This window comes from Hyaena hyaena, unplaced genomic scaffold (genome assembly GCF_003009895.1).
Source record: "Hyaena hyaena isolate Hyena2069 unplaced genomic scaffold, ASM300989v1 scaffold_2, whole genome shotgun sequence".
NCBI classification, from domain to species: Eukaryota; Metazoa; Chordata; class Mammalia; order Carnivora; family Hyaenidae; genus Hyaena; species Hyaena hyaena.
Genome location: NW_024080634.1, coordinates 7,522,022 through 7,538,261, shown reverse-complemented (window position 1 = coordinate 7,538,261; position 16,240 = coordinate 7,522,022). Strand labels below are relative to the sequence as shown.

Here is a 16,240-nt window from a genome sequence, read left to right as displayed (position 1 = left end):
GACTTCTGCGTTTAAAGGAAGAGGCTGCCCCTGAGATAATAGATTATTTCATCTCCGCAGAGTTTACGATGCAAAATCCAGCATCCGGGTGCATTATTTCCCCCACGATAGATTACTGTTGGCAAAGTGCTTCCACGTACATGATCTCCTTTACTTTTCTATTCCCCTGACGGCTCACTTAATTACCCACAGAAGAAGGAAAGGAATTCCAGAGAGGTTAACATTTACATCTAGTGAATGGTTGAATCAGAACCCAAATATTGGTATTCTGGCCCCCAGTAAAACCTTTTATTTGCCCACCAAGTTTGGGGTGCTTTATGTAATTATAATTTGATGCCTCAGGCATTTTGTGGGTCTCAGAAATTCCTTGACCATCAAGTCCAGCCTTCTCACGAGACATTCATTTAAAGCCCCTTTTGATCCGACCCCGACTTTCATCTCCGTCCTCCTCTATTTGTGTGCTCATTCTGAAATTCTCCACTGCAGCCACCACCCCTGGTTTCTCCCTTCTCCCTCAACACTTCTGGTGTTTCGTGCCGCTACAGCTATGAAGCTGGGCCCAAGTTGCTCCCCTAAACTAAAGGGCTTTTCTGCTCTGTCACCCTAATTCTGTCAAATCGTTTTCATTAACCCAGGCTCAAGCCAAGCCCTTCTGGCAAAAAGTTTACCTTTTTCCTTGGCATCTCTTTCTCCTGGCCGCCTCGGAATATATACTCATGTGTATAGCAAATGCTCAGTAACTCTTAACGTGAGTTGACTTAATCTTAGTCTTTGTGCTATGGGAGTCATGCCTTACGTCTTCGAATTCTATGTATTGTTTTACGGAAGAGGAAAAGCAGGCTCCGTCATGAGGTTAGGGGATGGGCTCTGAGGCTTACTTCTCTCTAGAGGCAGAAAGATGTGGAATGGCACACCTAAGCATAGGCAAAGGTGATACCTTGGCTGGGGGTTCATTCTCTGGGCTCATCCCCTTTCTCCTTCACACCCGTAGTTGGGAGTTGGAGAAGGAGGTAAGGTCTGCTGAATCTTATGGGACCCTTGTGAGCCCACCAGGGTGGGACAGAAGAAGAAAGCTTTGCTAACATACCATGAATGAGGGGGCTCGTTCCAAGAGAAACTACTGGGCTCTCTATGGAGTTGAAGGGTGAGTTGGGACCCAACACATTGACTTGAACTCTCCAAGATGCTACCTTCTGCTGCGGCATCCATGCCTGGCCAGGGTAGCTGGGGTGGGTAGGGCTCACTGATTGGTGCAGGGATGAGCTTGCAGTCTTGTGGTCACCTCCCTACCCAGAGGGTCGTAGTAAGTACTTACCCATCAAGAGCATTGAGGACAGATGCCCAAAGCAGGTGGTGAGTGTAGGTAAGGGGAAAAGAAGGGGCTAGTTCTGCAGGCAGCGGGTGGTGTTTGGGTACAAGCAGGGGGTGTGTGTGGCTGTAGGATGACAGGATGGGGAACGGTTGAGAATAACACCCATGAAGACATTGGGACCCAGAAAACTAAGTGTCCTCTGCTTTGTGTTGAGGAGATTGGCCTTGTCCCTTGAAAAGGGTTCTCTATTATGACACCTCCAGCGTTGGTCTGGAATAATGGCGCCCCAAGTATAGGGCAGAAAGGAATATCCTTATTTACTCTATCAAATGGCCGCATTCTTGGCTTATAAACTATAGTACAGGGATGTGGAGTTTTCTAGTCCCAAGAAGATATGAGTAACACAACTTTGGCTATCTTTATTCTTTTAAAATGAAGCAATCCCCACTAATCAACTGTATAAGAGAGAGTGACATTAAGATGTTATACCCTTGAAAGTTTTATAGAAACACCATAACAAATATGCATATATTTAAATCCTTTGCAAGATCCTCTTTTGATTTTGAAACAGAGCAGAATACGTTTTTATAAACAACTCTTTTAACCTAAGTGTTACATGTTTATTGGAGAAATAAGAGGAAATGCAGTTGAGGGAAAAAGAAAAAAAAATCTAAAACTCTCCATCGCTTTTTCCCCATACAGTTGACATCTTGCTACATAGCTCTCCAAACTTCTTTCCTTGGATATATTTACATTTCTTCATAAAGTATAATTATACTTCAATAATGTTTTCAGACTTTGCAATTTAATTCACTCTGAGCATGTGTTCATATCAATATATTCTGCAGTCTTGTTTTAGTTTTCATGCATCACGGAAACATCCCTAAATGTCCTGCAACTTAACTCGTTTTCTTTCAGCTGGACATTTAGGGTGTTTCCAATGTTATGCTTTTATAAACAACACTACAAAGAGCATCCTTGAAAATAAATCATTGCGCACATCCTCTATTATTTCCTTACGATACATTTCTAGAAGTGGAATTTTTAGTTCAGAGATACGGTTTTCTAAAGACGTTTCAAATGTATCGCTGAATTGTTCGTCGGAAAGGCGGTAGCGATTTATAGCCATCCCAGTGGTAGAGGAGAACAACCATTTTGCCAACCCAAAGTGAGAACGTTAGAAATAATAACAATACAGATCAGAGAATTGGTCTTTCAGGTCTCACCCATGAGTCCCTGAAACGAAAGTTGAATAAGCTGTGACAGCCCTGGGCTTAGCGAGGGAAACCTATTAACAGCACACCAGGGGACCACAGGGAGATGAGACTTCTATTTTTTTTTTTTTTTTACTGTCTTCCTAAGGTGTCATTTCACTATTTTAACACGAACCCGGTGACTTTCGGGAAGATGCTTACATATCATTTTTAAAAAAATATCTAGTTCTACCATTAAGAGGAGAAAATGCACTCCCAGAAAGAACTGATTCCTGGGAAGTAGTTACCCCCGCCCCAAACAGTCCTTCTAGGTTGTTAAAGGCAGAACAAAATAAAATAAAATAAAACAAAACAAAATAAAAACGCGAAGGGCGGGACAGCGGATGAGAGGACCTTCTGTCTGAGAGTCTGTGACTGTCCTCTGCACAGAACCGAGGAGGATGAGGTCTTGAATTCTGCATCATTAGATACAATCTGGGTCTATATAATGAAGAATTATTACAGGGCCATGAGAAGAAGGAGGAGAAGAAAACGGAGGAGGGGGAGGCAGGGGAGGAGGAGAAGGAAGCAAGACTGGGGTTTATAAAAGCAGTCTGGGCTTTTGGCCATTTTTATCCCTGAAGGTAAAACCCTGGCCCAGTGGCCACTAGACACCTGAACTTTCACAGTGGACGAAGTGATCCTTCCACACACGCGCTCCGTTTTCGCAGGTGACCAAAGTGTTCGCGTGTTTTTGGATGACAGAGGACTGCAAACACCTTCCTGTTATTTCAGGTTTTGTGGATGCTGTTCTCTCCGACACAGAACCTGGGCTCTCCCAGCTTTTCACATTCTGTACGTTGATTGCTGATTGAGAGTGTGAGGGCTGCAAAATTGGTTGAAATCCGATAGCAGCCGGGGAAATTGAGCGTGCACATGCCCGGCGACCCAGCAATTCCGCATCCGGGTACCGCCTTCAGGCTGGCACTTACCCACGCTTAACCTGCATGCGGATCATCTCAAGAGCTCATGAAAATGTAGGTGGGGAGGGGCGCCTGGGACTCGCACATCGAAGTCCATGCTGCTGGATCCCAGGACCACACTTTGAACATCCCCCTGGCGGGGGGGGGGGGATGGTCTGAACCTCGGCTGCACTTGAGAATTAGCTGGGGAGCTTTTAACAGTTCCAATGCCAGGCTGCCCTCTAGCAGAATTGTTAGAATCTCCATGGGTGAGAGGAGTCTAGGTGTCCCCATCTCCCCGTGATTCCTGTGTGGAGCCAGATCTGTGGACCCAAGCAGATTCCTTCACATGTGCGGGATGGGGGGCGGACAGTGGGATGTTCAGGGAGATGTGAATTGGGTCTATGCATGTGAGGGGGCCGGAGAGCTGCTTAGTTTACATAATCAAGAGCCCTACATAGATTCACTTGGACGCGTCTTGAAAACACAGTGGCAGGTGCTCAAAGCAAATCAGATACTGTTCATGTGAAGTTTAAAAGCACACACAACACGGGATGTGCCTGGGTGGCTTGGTCAATTAAGCATCCGACTTCGACTCAGGTCATGATCTCACAGTTAATGGGTTCAAGCCCCGTGTGGGACTGTGCTGACAGCTCAGAGCCTGGAGCTGCTCCAGATTCTGTGTCTCCCTTCCTCTCTGCCCCTCCGTGCCAGAGCTCTGTCTCTCTGTCTAACTCTCTCAAAAATTATAAATAAACATTAAAATAAAAATAAAAAAATAAAAACACAAACAACACACCTAGTTGATAGGGTAAAAGTATTCAAATATACATAGGGATGATGGGCATCAAGCTCAGAACACTGGTTCCTTCTGGGTGTTGAGGTGGGGGGAAATGAAGAGGTGGATTCCATTGGATTTGAAGTAATTTCTTTCCATTAAAAAAGATATGAGAGCCATGTGGCCAGCTCAGTATGTTGGGCGTCCAACTCTTGGTTTCTGCTCAGGTCATGATCTCATGGTTTGTGAGCTCAAGCCCTGAATTGGGCTCTGTGTTGACAGCTAGAGCCTGCTTGGGATTCTCTCTCTCTCTCTCTCTCTCTCTCTCTCCCTTTCTCTCTCTCTCTCTTCCCCTCCCTGTCTCTCTCTCTCTTTCTCAAAATAAGTGAATAAACTTGGGGCACCTGGGTGGCTCAGTCAATGGAGCATCCAACTTTGGCTCAGGTCAAGATCTGATGTGGGGCTCGAACTCACAAACTGCAAGATCATGACCCAAGGAGCAGTCAGACGCTTAACTGACTGAGCCACCCAGGTGCCCTTCCCACCTGCCAGGATTTAGGTGCCCAAATTTCGCTCCGCCCAGGTTGTTTGTGTGGGGTGTTCCTGGCTGTATTTCCAAGGGGGATTGTCTGCTCCTCCCCAGGGCTATGCCCTCTGGGACCCTACTGAGTCCCCTCCCATATGTGGCAGCAGAGTGTGATGACACAGTCTGCCTGTCTATGCCCCATAGCCGTGTGGTGTGTAGGTTCCCCAGCTGGTGTCCTACCCCTGTTGTGCCTGATAGGTGTAAAACCATCAGGAAAAGCAGGCAACTGACAGCTCTCTCTCAGAAACACCAGCCCAGGGGCACCTGGGGGGCTCAGTCAGTTGGACGTCCGACTTCGGCTCAGGTCATGATCTCACAGTTTGTGGGTTCGAGCCCCGCATCCAGCTCTGGGCTAACAGCTTAGAGCCTGGAGCCTGCTTCACATTCTGCATCTCCTCTCTCTCGCTGCTCCTCCCCTGCTCGTGCTCTGTCTATCTCTTTCTCTCTCAAAAATAAATAAACTTTAAGAAAAGGAAAAAAAAAAAAAAAGAAAAGAAAATACTAACCCGTATGGGACACCTGGTGGCTCAGTCAGTTAAGCCTCAGACTTGGGCTCAGATTGTGAGTTTGAGCCCCACGTTAGGCTCTGTGCTGATGGCTCAGAGCTTAGATCCTGCTTCAGATTCTGTGTGTGTGTATCTCTCTCTGCCCCTCCCCCGTTCTCTCTCTCTCTCTTTCTCAAATAAGCATTTAAAAATATTTTTTAAAAAGGAAGAAAGAAATACTAGCCCATAGGAGATGCTAGGGTTTTCATTCACCTACACTTGATAACCAGTTTTGTGGCCAGAATTTTTCGACACTTTGTACAAATACTTTTTTTAGTGTGAAGGTAATGGACATCTTCCTGATGTGCGTTCTGAGCTCTTGATGCCAGCGGTGCCTTAAGGAAAGAAAATGTCCATTACTTTTTTCTATTTTTAAATAAAAATGAAAACAAGTGACAGAAATGCATAAGAAAAAAGCCCCGTGGCTACATGACGCTTCACGTGATCTGAGCCACGAGGGGCCAGCAGTGTTCCAGAGCGATTCACTTGAAAGGCAGTGATATCTGGGTGTGGGTGTGATGGCAGTTTTTGTCTTTCCCCGGAGACACTTGATTTTGACCAGTCGCCAAGCCCGTTGGGAAGCCCGTCTTCTAGAACAGCAGGGAAGGGGCTGCCCTGGGAAGCTGGGGCTGGCGGGGACCCCTGCCCAGGAGATGGCTTTGCCCTGGAAACGCATCTTCGGGAGCTGATTGATTGTGTCACCCCCCCACACCCTTTGTAGATCCCACGCTGTGGAGTACGGACCACGTCCGCCAGTGGCTGGAGTGGGCGGTCAAAGAATATGGCCTCCCCGACGTCGACATCTTGCTGTTCCAGAACATCGATGGGAAGGAGCTGTGCAAGATGACCAAGGAAGACTTCCAGAGGCTCACCCCGAGCTACAACGCTGACATTCTCCTCTCCCACCTGCACTACCTCAGAGAGAGTAAGAGGGTCCCCGGCCAGGACACAGGCCACCATGGTGCGGGCTGTTGCTGACCTGAGCTCAGGGGGTCCAGTGCAGTCTGTGACAGTAGCTTCCCGCCCTAACCCAGTTCTCACGTAGGGTCTGAGGGAGCCAGGTGCTTACAGGGCTGTGACCCAGGTAGGTAAACATGTGAGTAGCAGTCAGCACTCTGCCCAGAAGCCTGAAAGTCACTCTGGCCTTCAGCTGCCTCCTCCCGGGTCACCTCTACCAAGATCACATGGCAAACGGGAGCGAAGCTTGATCCCGTCACACATTCTTGAGTCTCTCTCCGTGGCGTCCCACACTGAAACGAAACAGATGGAAAGGCTCCTGATGGGAATGATGGGGTTCATGCTCCCTAAAGCTAAAACCAAGCCCCCTCTGGGTCCCACCGGAACCCAAGTGAGGGACATTTCCATTGGGTCTCATGACACATGGCTTCACCTGACACGGCGGGAATGGCATATTGGCGATTGGAGGCATGAATTCACCAAGTTTGCTGCATGCTTTCATTCTTCAGACATCGAGCATGGTTACGGGAGACGGAAATAGCGCAGCTGCGGGGTGGGTGTGGACTCTGGTGTAAATGCTTTGCCTGGCATCCGATCACTTATTCTCCCAATTAAATATGGGCCCACCTAGGTTTTAACATGCTAACCAGCAACAGGGCCATGGAGAGATTTCTGAGCAGCCCCCGAAATGAGGGTGGGGTGGGGAGGTGTTTTTCTTCCTTCTTCCTTCTTCTTCTTCTTTTTCTTTTTTTTTTAAAGGAAGGTAATTCTCTCTCTCTCTTTCTCTCTCTCTTTTTCATTTTGATGTTGCTTTTGTTTTGTTTTGTAGCTCCTCTTCCACATTTGACTTCAGATGATGTTGATAAAGCCTTACAAAACTCTCCACGGTTAATGCATGCTAGAAACACAGGTAATGCTGGGCCTGCCCCTCCCCCACGGGACACGTGCAGAGGCTTGTCCACAGGTTGCATGCTTTAAAGGTGGCTCGTGGGGACCCTCAGTGCGTCAGGAAGGCAGAACAGAGGGGATGGTGGAGGGATTCCTGATATGCAGGAGACTCTTGCCGTAATACCAGAGCTCGCCGGCAGGGGGCGCCCTTCTCAGTTTCTGAGCACGGCTCACTCCCCTGGACCATCAAAGGACTTCTTTCAACTAGGAGACGTGCAGAATTAGCCTTTAGCCGTGGCCTCCCCTCACGTTTGTTGGATCATCATCTGCTGCTATTAACCCCCAGATATGCACTGTGCTGACTGTAGAAACTAAAAGCATGTTCGATATAAAGGGCCCCTCAGCGTTCTTTTTTTTTTTTTTTTTTCTTTTTTCTTCGTAAAGGAATGTCTACTAGGTCAAGCAGGAAGGTTTTTTTTTGTTTTGTTTTTTGTTTTGTTTTGTTTTGTTTTGTTTTTCCTTTTAGGAAAAGTCTTAGGCCACTTGACTCATCCTGACTTTAATCTTCTTGCTCAGACTCTGGATATTTTGCAAAGGGCAGGAGGAAGGAATGCTCATTCGACACTCTTTGTGAGCTTTGGGTTGAAAGAGACTGCACTGTAATTTCGGAGGATATGAAATCAGTTACTAACCCCATACCTGCTATTCCGTCTCTAACCACAGACTCTGCGTTTTATCTATTTATTTACGGCCTGAGTCTAGTAGAGCTTCATCCCTGCTAACTTCCCCCTCCCCCTCCCCTCCCTCATAGTTGAGGCTGGCTTGCTGCGGATGAATGTGCTCACGGCTGGTGCCCACTGTCTGCCTCCTGATAGAGACAGCCACAGAAGCATGGCCACGGGCCACTCACCCCATGATATCGGCCTGCAGGGACCCTCTGCCACCCCTCAGGCCAGGCAAGAAACCAGCAAGTTCTGGCCAGGCTCAGAACTTTGCTGCTCTCATCAGCCAAGAAGCCGATTCGTGGCCAGCGTCACATAGAAGTACAGCAGTGTTCCAGTCATTTGCCATGTCAGTTTAAAGTGTGTAATGTGAACGAGTCCAGGTTTGGGTATTACAGTGAAGATTGCTCCTTCATCTCGGTCCTCCATGTTCAGGACATTGTGCTTTTAATCTAAAGTGAAAAAAAAAAAAGTTTGGAGTCAGTCGTATGCTTTTTCAATGTAGGTTCCACACATCAGCCTGGTAATGACCTTGTGGCCAGAAATAACAAATAACTTAGACAAAGTGGTTTCCCCCTCTTAGGAAACACCTTGAGCGACACATTTTCTGATCATTTGACAGTTGTTTAGAGAATCTGTAGCAGTGAGAGAGAGTTTCGAGAAGGCTTTGCTTTTATTACGTTTGTTACTGCTAAACATAGAAGCAATCGAAGAACAGGACGACCAATTCTAAATGGACTGAACTGCAGAAAGGGAATTTTTTTCCTGCTCACATCATGGACAGTAGATTGAGAAGGAGAGAGGGGAAAACATGCATTGGAAGAGAGATGTGGATTTATTTTTAATAAGATCCATATATTCTTTGGCAAAAATATTTGTAATTCTTTGGGACTGCTTTCCAAGGGCTCTGTAAAATGTTTTCTGGATTTTTACGCAATTTATAAATGAAAATACGCACCATAGCATTTTTTTTTAAGAAAATGAAATGGTTGGGGGTGATGGGGACACACAGATGGGCTTCGGCAAGAAGCTGTAACACCGAGACACAGGACATTTTCTGACAAATGGGACTCAGCATAGCCTGACAGGTACTTCTGTAGTCTGAATCCATTTCTGCCCCCTTGTGCTTGTCCCTTCCCCTGGGGAGTCCCGGATGGCAAGCTCCGGGGCGGTCCCCTCCCTTTGGTGTCGCAGGGCAAAGTTGATTCGGTTGCGGAGATCAATAACCTCAACAAAAGACCCTCACATGTTTTGTCTTTCCTTTTGTCTGCAGGGGGTGCAGCTTTTATTTTCCCAAATACTTCAGTATATCCTGAGGCTACGCAAAGAATTACAACTAGGCCAGGTACGAAAAACACCCCCGTGTGACCCGTCCCTGGGGAGACTTCCCGGGATGTCCCGTGAGATCCGTGACCTAAGTCATGAGCGTCAGAGGGCACGGATCCTGGGTCTGAAGGGAGTCCTGAGCAGTCTCGTTCTGCCTCTGTGGATCTGGAGCCCAGATTCCGTCAGGCCATTTCCTCCCAAGATCACACTGCAGGTCCTTGGCTGCAGAACAAAACCGATCAGCCCCTTAGCTAGCCCCTCTGGAAGGCACATGAACAAAGATGGCACCCTGGATGCCTGGTGGTAGAGAATCCGCCTGCGCTCCAGGTAACAGAAGGACGTGTGTCCTTGGGGGAAACACTCGAAGCACAAGATCTCCCATAGGACGCTAGGGACGGACCCGCAGCATGTCACGAGAGCCAGTGATTCAGAGCAGAAGCATGGCATAGATGGTATTTCTATCAGACTCTTACGTTACGTCTTTCCTGATTGCTCGAGGTAATTGACTTTCGTGTCATTTTTGAAAGAATACATGGTATCAGGTGCTTATTAGTGACAAGCACAGGGTTACTTTCTGGGGGGACAAGGATGAGCCAGACTTCAGAAAGCTTCCTGTCTGCAGAAGGCTGGCCTGCTCATTCCACAGATGTCCACAGAGAGCCTCCTGTGCGTCAGCCACAGAGGGGTCCATGGAAACCAGCTCACACGCACACATAGACGCTTCGCCTGCAGTTCTAGATGTTGTGGTAGAGCCACCTAGAGCCAGAGAGACTCACACATGGGTATTGAACCTGAAGGGCCAGCCACAGGGAGCCAGAGACAGACCGAGACTCTAACCCAAAGAAGGGGATGCAGCCGAGGCTGTCGGAGCAGGAGAGGTTGCAAATGTACCTTCCATGAGAGCAAGAAGGACACTCTCCAGAGGAAGGGCCACCCCCCAAAGGAGGATTAGATGTGTGCCCAGTGGAGAAGGAAGGGGAGGGCATTTCAGATAAGGAGCAGTGTGGCTTAGACATCGGTCCCCTCACCAGGACTGGCACCCATAACACGCCAGCCCACCAGCTGCGGAAATGGCGATTCAGGGCAGGAGGCTGTTTTCTCCATAGTCATTCATGCATCTGGAACCCATGTCTTCCTAGACCCAAACTGTCACCCTTGACCTCTGTCCCACGTCCAGACTACATAAGATGCAATTTGGATTGGTCCGCAGCAATAAGTCTGGCACCCTTGTTTCTTTCTAGTGAGGAGCTCTATAGCATGAGTGAAGAAGCTTCTCGAAGGTTTTCCCACCCCGACACTGCCTTGTTACTGTCATAGTGCCTTCAGGCTGGCCATTTCCTCCTCTCTAACCTCAGAGGAAGGGTTTGCTCCCCAATTCCTAGGGAGCATGGTGGAAAGGTTTAGCTAAAGTGCTTCGTTCCCTCCATCATGGTAGAGACATTTACTTGGGGACCAGACGCAGGGTCTAGAGTGACCTGGACTGGCCCTTAAAAAACCCACCATTTACCTCTAATAAATGCATCCTTGGGAGAACAATAGGGAAGTGTAGGAAAACCACAGTGATTCTGTGAGCATTTAAAAAGCATTTCCATCTGTACTTAAAAGAAGAAGAGCTTTCTACAAAACAGTGGGCCACGGTTTGGTTGTTTGCTTGCTGGTTTGTTTGTTTAAAGCTGCCTCATGGACGCATCTCACTGAGTTGCAAAATCCAGGGGTTGTGAGCTAGTCTTGGAGTTTTGTCAAAAGATCACAACATTGGCCAAGTTCATTGGTACAGCCCAGTGGTCAGACCAGCTAGCCGATTGCTTGTTACTATGTAGAGCAGTGGATCCTGGAACTTTTTTTTTTTTTCATATTTGGAGGTCTAGTAGATTTGGAAGATAACAGCCATACAGGTGTGTGGAGAGGGAGTGGTTGGGAAGTGAAGGCTGGGACACACCTCCGTGCTTCGGTCAGGGAGACACTGGTGGCACATTCAAATACACCTCATGTAGCTCTGGTAACGTTCTTCCTTGGGGCCATCGTTTGTGTGTGACCTGGAGGAGATCACACTTCCCTAGCTCCATCCCCCTGTAAAGTATGATTCTTGAGACCCAGTTTGTAGCAAAAATACCTGTTTTGGCGACTGCTCCCATGACTGTCCAGGGAGATACAGATGTTGGTATATGCGCTGTAAGGAAGTTGAATCAGACTGAACAAGCAGGAACTCTGCTGAAATATTTAGGAGCTAGTTGCTGAAATATTCAAGCTATTTGACCTTGGAGAGGAGAGTTACTTCTCCTCTTAGGTGGACGCATGGGTGGATTTTGAAGGATGCACTTGTGAGTTGGAAAGCCCGTCAGGGTGAAGGTGGAAATCTTGCGCTGGCCCGGCGGAAACAGGCACTACAAGGTCGTTCCCAGACAAGCTGGGATCCAGTTGTGGTCCTGGGCTCAGAAGTGTCTGATGCTCGCACGAGCAGTGATGGCTGACTCCCACCTTGGGAGAGGACCCTTGGGCCCTCGAGAATGGAGACCCGGGTTCTGGTCCCCCTGCACTCTTGGTTTGTTCAGTCGTGACCTTCATAGCCACTCCATTTCTGTAACCCCACAGCCATGGGAACAGGCCACTTTTCCATCCATGCGTGCCCAGGCCCCCTCCCCCATGCTTCCTGTCCCATCCTGCCTCCTCTCCTTTCTGCCTTGAGTAACCCACCCCTGGGCTCCTGACCCAAATCTACCTTTTCCTTTTGGCCTCCTAGCCTTCCTTCCTGCATGGGTCACATCTTCCCAGGTCCCCTGACTGCTTCCCTCATCAAGTCTCTGTGTCATTTCAGTCTAACCCCACAATTGGCCAACCCTGTTTGGTGACCTCCAAGTGAAATGTTACTATTTCATTCATGTCTCTCCCTTCTCTTCCCAGGCTTGCTTCTATCTGCTCTTCCTAAATGTTCCTGATTCAAAATGCACCTTCGCTCATGAGCCGTTTGTTGAATTAGCATTTAGATCCTTCCCTCCCCTCCCCTTATAAAAAGTGTTAGCACGCAGGTGTGTCTTTTTACGTTCTGCTTCTTATGATCATGATTTTAGGATGCTTCATGTGTTTCTTGGATTGTGACAGCCATCGCCCCTACAAGTACCCTTCTTCCTTGCTGAGCACATGCCTTCCGGAGCCAGGGCCCTTTGAGGCCTCTAGTGACGTAAAGAGACAGGTCCGACCACTGAAACTTGCAAGCTGGTTTTTGACCGTGTGGTGTGCCATCCCCACCTCATATCTCAGGAGCATTTTATATGAAAGCCGTGATGTACACCAAGGGGGACATTCTGCAGCCCTGTCTCTCCTCTTCCATCACCACGCAGTCTACGTAACGTCATGCACGTCTAGGATCTCATCCCAAGACACTGGCAGCTTGAGCCAGCACATGCAGCCTTAACTTGGCACTTGTAAGCACGTGCTCTTCAGGGGTTTCTCGGAATCTTGAATAATTCTCCTTTGGTGTTCACAACATAGTGACACTTGGGTGTCACCAGTCATGGCAAGGCTGCAAGTGCACATTCTCCTCAGCCAGGCCCTATGGGAAGCTTGTATCCCAGCTCATGGCTAGAAATGCACACTTTGCTTTCCCACTGGCTAGACTGTACCCACAGATTGGCAAAGCCCAGAAAGTCTTGCCCGATGCTCCCAGATGCCCATGCCTCTGATGGGGGCAGTTTAGAAGACTGTAGGAGGGTCTGGAGGAAAACAAGAGAGGGTGACTTCATCGCATTAGGGTGGACTCCCAATCTTTCTTCCATTAAGTAGGGGTTTATCAGTTGGTTCTGGGCAATGGCTCTTGGTCTTTCTGTCTTTGTATTAGCATCTAGGTTCATGGACAGCAGGCAGATCTCAGCCTTTCCTACCCAGCCTCGCCAGGGCCCTGCCACCCTGCTTTTCCAATGCCATGTGGATCCTGCAGAATGAAGATGAGCTCTCCCTTGGTCCAACTCCTGGTTCATTAAAAAATAAAGTGGGCATGTGGATGTTGAGAAAGCTAGAGGGATATTCCTCTGTAAGCGTGATGAAAGCAGAATGTAAAACTTGGTGAACTTCACCCCGCAGGATGCAGAATAGAGTCTATATGTTGTCTTGACTCATTGATGCCCAGGGCAAGGAGTGGATGGGGGAGAGAGGTCTCTCAAAAATCAAGAGCAGACCCCAGCTCCCAGGAAATCAATCAAGGTGCCGGTGTGAAGGGACCCAGTGCTGGTCCAACTTCCTATTTTTAGGGTCGTGCTTTTTGGTCTGGATCATGGCATAAAACACACTTCTGTGTGACCACTGAGCTGCCCACGGATGGCTTGTATAACCTTCAGTTTTTAAACACACACCCTGTTACAGAAAAAAATAGAAGCGGAGCCTGCAAGCAGCCTTCTCCAGCACATGACCTTCTGCCAAGTGTATGAGTTAATTACCTTGAAGATCCCAGTACAGGAGACAGGGAGGGCACGATGAAATGACCACCAGAAATTAAATGTAGAATCTGTCCTTAGTAGAAGTTCTGTGTTCTCCTATTACCAAGGGATGCCTAGCGAGTGCGCTTGGAGTCGAAATTTCTGAAGCAACCCCAGGGCAGAACTCCCCAGCGCTGGCTGTGCTGTCAGGTGGGCCACCCAGAGAGGTCCCCATCGTGTCCTCCGGAATCAGTTCGGCTTCATTCAGTCTTTCCCAGAGTCACCTCCCCCGTGGAGGGAAACTCAGTGCCCCAGCGCATGAGCGGCAGCTGATAAGGAAGCATTGGACCAGAATTTCATGAACAAAAACAAAAGCCGACTTATCTTCCATGGCAATATGTTTATGAACATGTTAATCATTGTTCATATAAACATCTCGAATTCTTGGCTCAGGGTCAGGCTTCGTGTTGTTTTGGTCCCAACTTATTTTCAAGGGAGGACGGAACATGGCTATATACCCGGAGAAGGGTTTTATGAATAAAGAGTTTCAAAATATTTGTCTCTTGCTAGTTGGGTGTTTCATTTTTTCCAGTCACATTACACGAATAGCACTTTGATGTTTAACGTAGTAGTGGTCCAACTGCCGACATTTGCCGTTCATTCCATTAGCATTCTCCCTGGTAGAGGTAACCAATATAGAGCTCTTTGCACACATTTTCTCATTTGTACTGACACACTCAACGGTTTTGAGATCATTATCTGTGGGAACACAGATTCTTGCTGAGAAAACTGTAATAAAAAGTGTCTAGAACAGGCTTGCTCAAATACCATTCAGTGCACTCCCAGGGACCTCGTTAAAAGGCAGATTCTGATTCTGTAGCCCTGGAGTGGGATTCTGCTTTTCTGACCAGCTCCCGGATGTTGCCAGTGTCCCCGGTCCGCAGACCACCCTTTGAGATCTAGGATCTAGAACATATTTTAGTATCGTCTTGCTTTTACATTTGGCCAGCAGAAGCCCCTTTGTCCACGTGCCCATCTGCTCCTGGTCAGCTAAATGCTGTTACAGGAGTCCACTGTTTCGAGACAGATCTCAATGGAAATGCTGGCTGACCATTTTTTTTTTTTTGACAAAATGCAATTGGATGAGTATCTGTGTGCAAAGTGCTCCCAGAGACTCAAGTTGAAACAGCTGTAAATTGGTAGTGGCTGCAGAAAATTCCCATGTGCAACCCCAGCACCAGAAAAGTGAGAATCTGAGGAGCCGGGTGGGAAAGACTTATGATCCAAAATGCAAAATTATAGCTGAGAAGAAGCAGTGAGCAATAGCAGAGTTAAAATATATATATATATCTTACTTAACCAAAGCTATAGAGAGTAGGATTTCACAGACCATACGAGTCGAGGTGCTTGTAGCCAAACAGACCAAATAAATTAAGGCAACTCTTTATTGAATTTCACGTTGCGTTTCAGTGGTATTCTCTTTGGGATACGAAAATAAGAAAAGGCGCATCTTTTTTTTTTTTTTTTAAGCTTATTTATTTTGAGAGAGAGACAGTACAAGTTGGAGGACGGGCAGAGACAGAGGGAGACAATGAATCCCAAGCAGGTTCTGTTCTGCCAGCACAGAGCCTAACGTGGGTCTTGAACTCCTGAAACCATGAGATCAGGACTTGAGCAGAATCCAAGAGTCAGATGCTTGACTGAGCCCCCCAGGTGCCCCAAGAGATGCATCTTTTGCAACATAGACCTTTTGAGGATTGACACACCAAACTACCAGTCTGAAACAGGTTAAATAGTTGGTTTAAAGAGAGGCTTAAAGTGCCCTGCCCTTCAAGTGAGATTTTATAGCCATTTCCATGTGTCCAGCAGCAGAATACATCAAGTATCTGGCTGTGGCTTTCTGTGGGCCCAGAATGACACATGGCACAGGACTGATTAACGCATCCATCCAAGAAGACATAGTTTTGAAGCGGTTCTGTAATAAGGTTTCATGTAGAAATCACTTTGCATATGCACACTTAGTAAGAATATGCATGGTAATGTTCTGGAGTATATTTTCAGTTTATTTTGAGAGACAGAGAGCATGAGCAGGGGGCGGCAGAGAGAGAGGGAGACACAGAATCTGAAGCCGGCTCTGCACTGTCAGCACAGAGCCCGATTCAGGGCTTGAACTCACGAACCTGTGAGTTCATGACCTGAGCTGAAGTCAAACACTTAACCGACCAAGGCACTCAGGCACCCCAGTTCTGGAATATATTTTTGAAAGGACCTTGAAATGACTTAGAGTCTTTATAGTTATTAATAGAGCTTGCACTGAGGATGGGAAATATGGTCATTAAATTTGCATGTGCAAAACTATACTGAAGATCTTTGAGACAAATGACAATATGTTATGGATAAAGAAATCATTGCATATGCTTAACCTCTTACAGTCATGGTTAACATGTTGTGGAGACAATATCGTTTCAGTCTTGCAATTGATCACATGCAATTATTTTAAAGGAATTCTAAATTCATTTAGAGAAAGAGAACTAGTAGATAATTTACATGGAGAAATAACTG

At 47.3% G+C, this 16,240-nt stretch overlaps 1 protein-coding gene across 4 annotated transcripts in view; it reads left to right on the top strand.

Annotated features, from left to right (window-relative positions):
* ERG (ETS transcription factor ERG) overlaps positions 1-16,240 on the top strand; it is a 112,081-nt gene that overhangs the window by 84,045 nt on the left and 11,796 nt on the right. For 3 of the 4 annotated variants that reach the window (XM_039229359.1, XM_039229340.1, XM_039229366.1), the window contains 3 exons: positions 6,098-6,301; positions 7,163-7,243; positions 9,217-9,288. In XM_039229359.1, coding sequence (XP_039085290.1) covers positions 6,098-6,301; positions 7,163-7,243; positions 9,217-9,288 — 357 coding nt within the window. The remainder of the gene's footprint in view (positions 1-6,097; positions 6,302-7,162; positions 7,244-9,216; positions 9,289-16,240) is intronic. The other variant, XM_039229350.1, reaches the window with a different exon arrangement.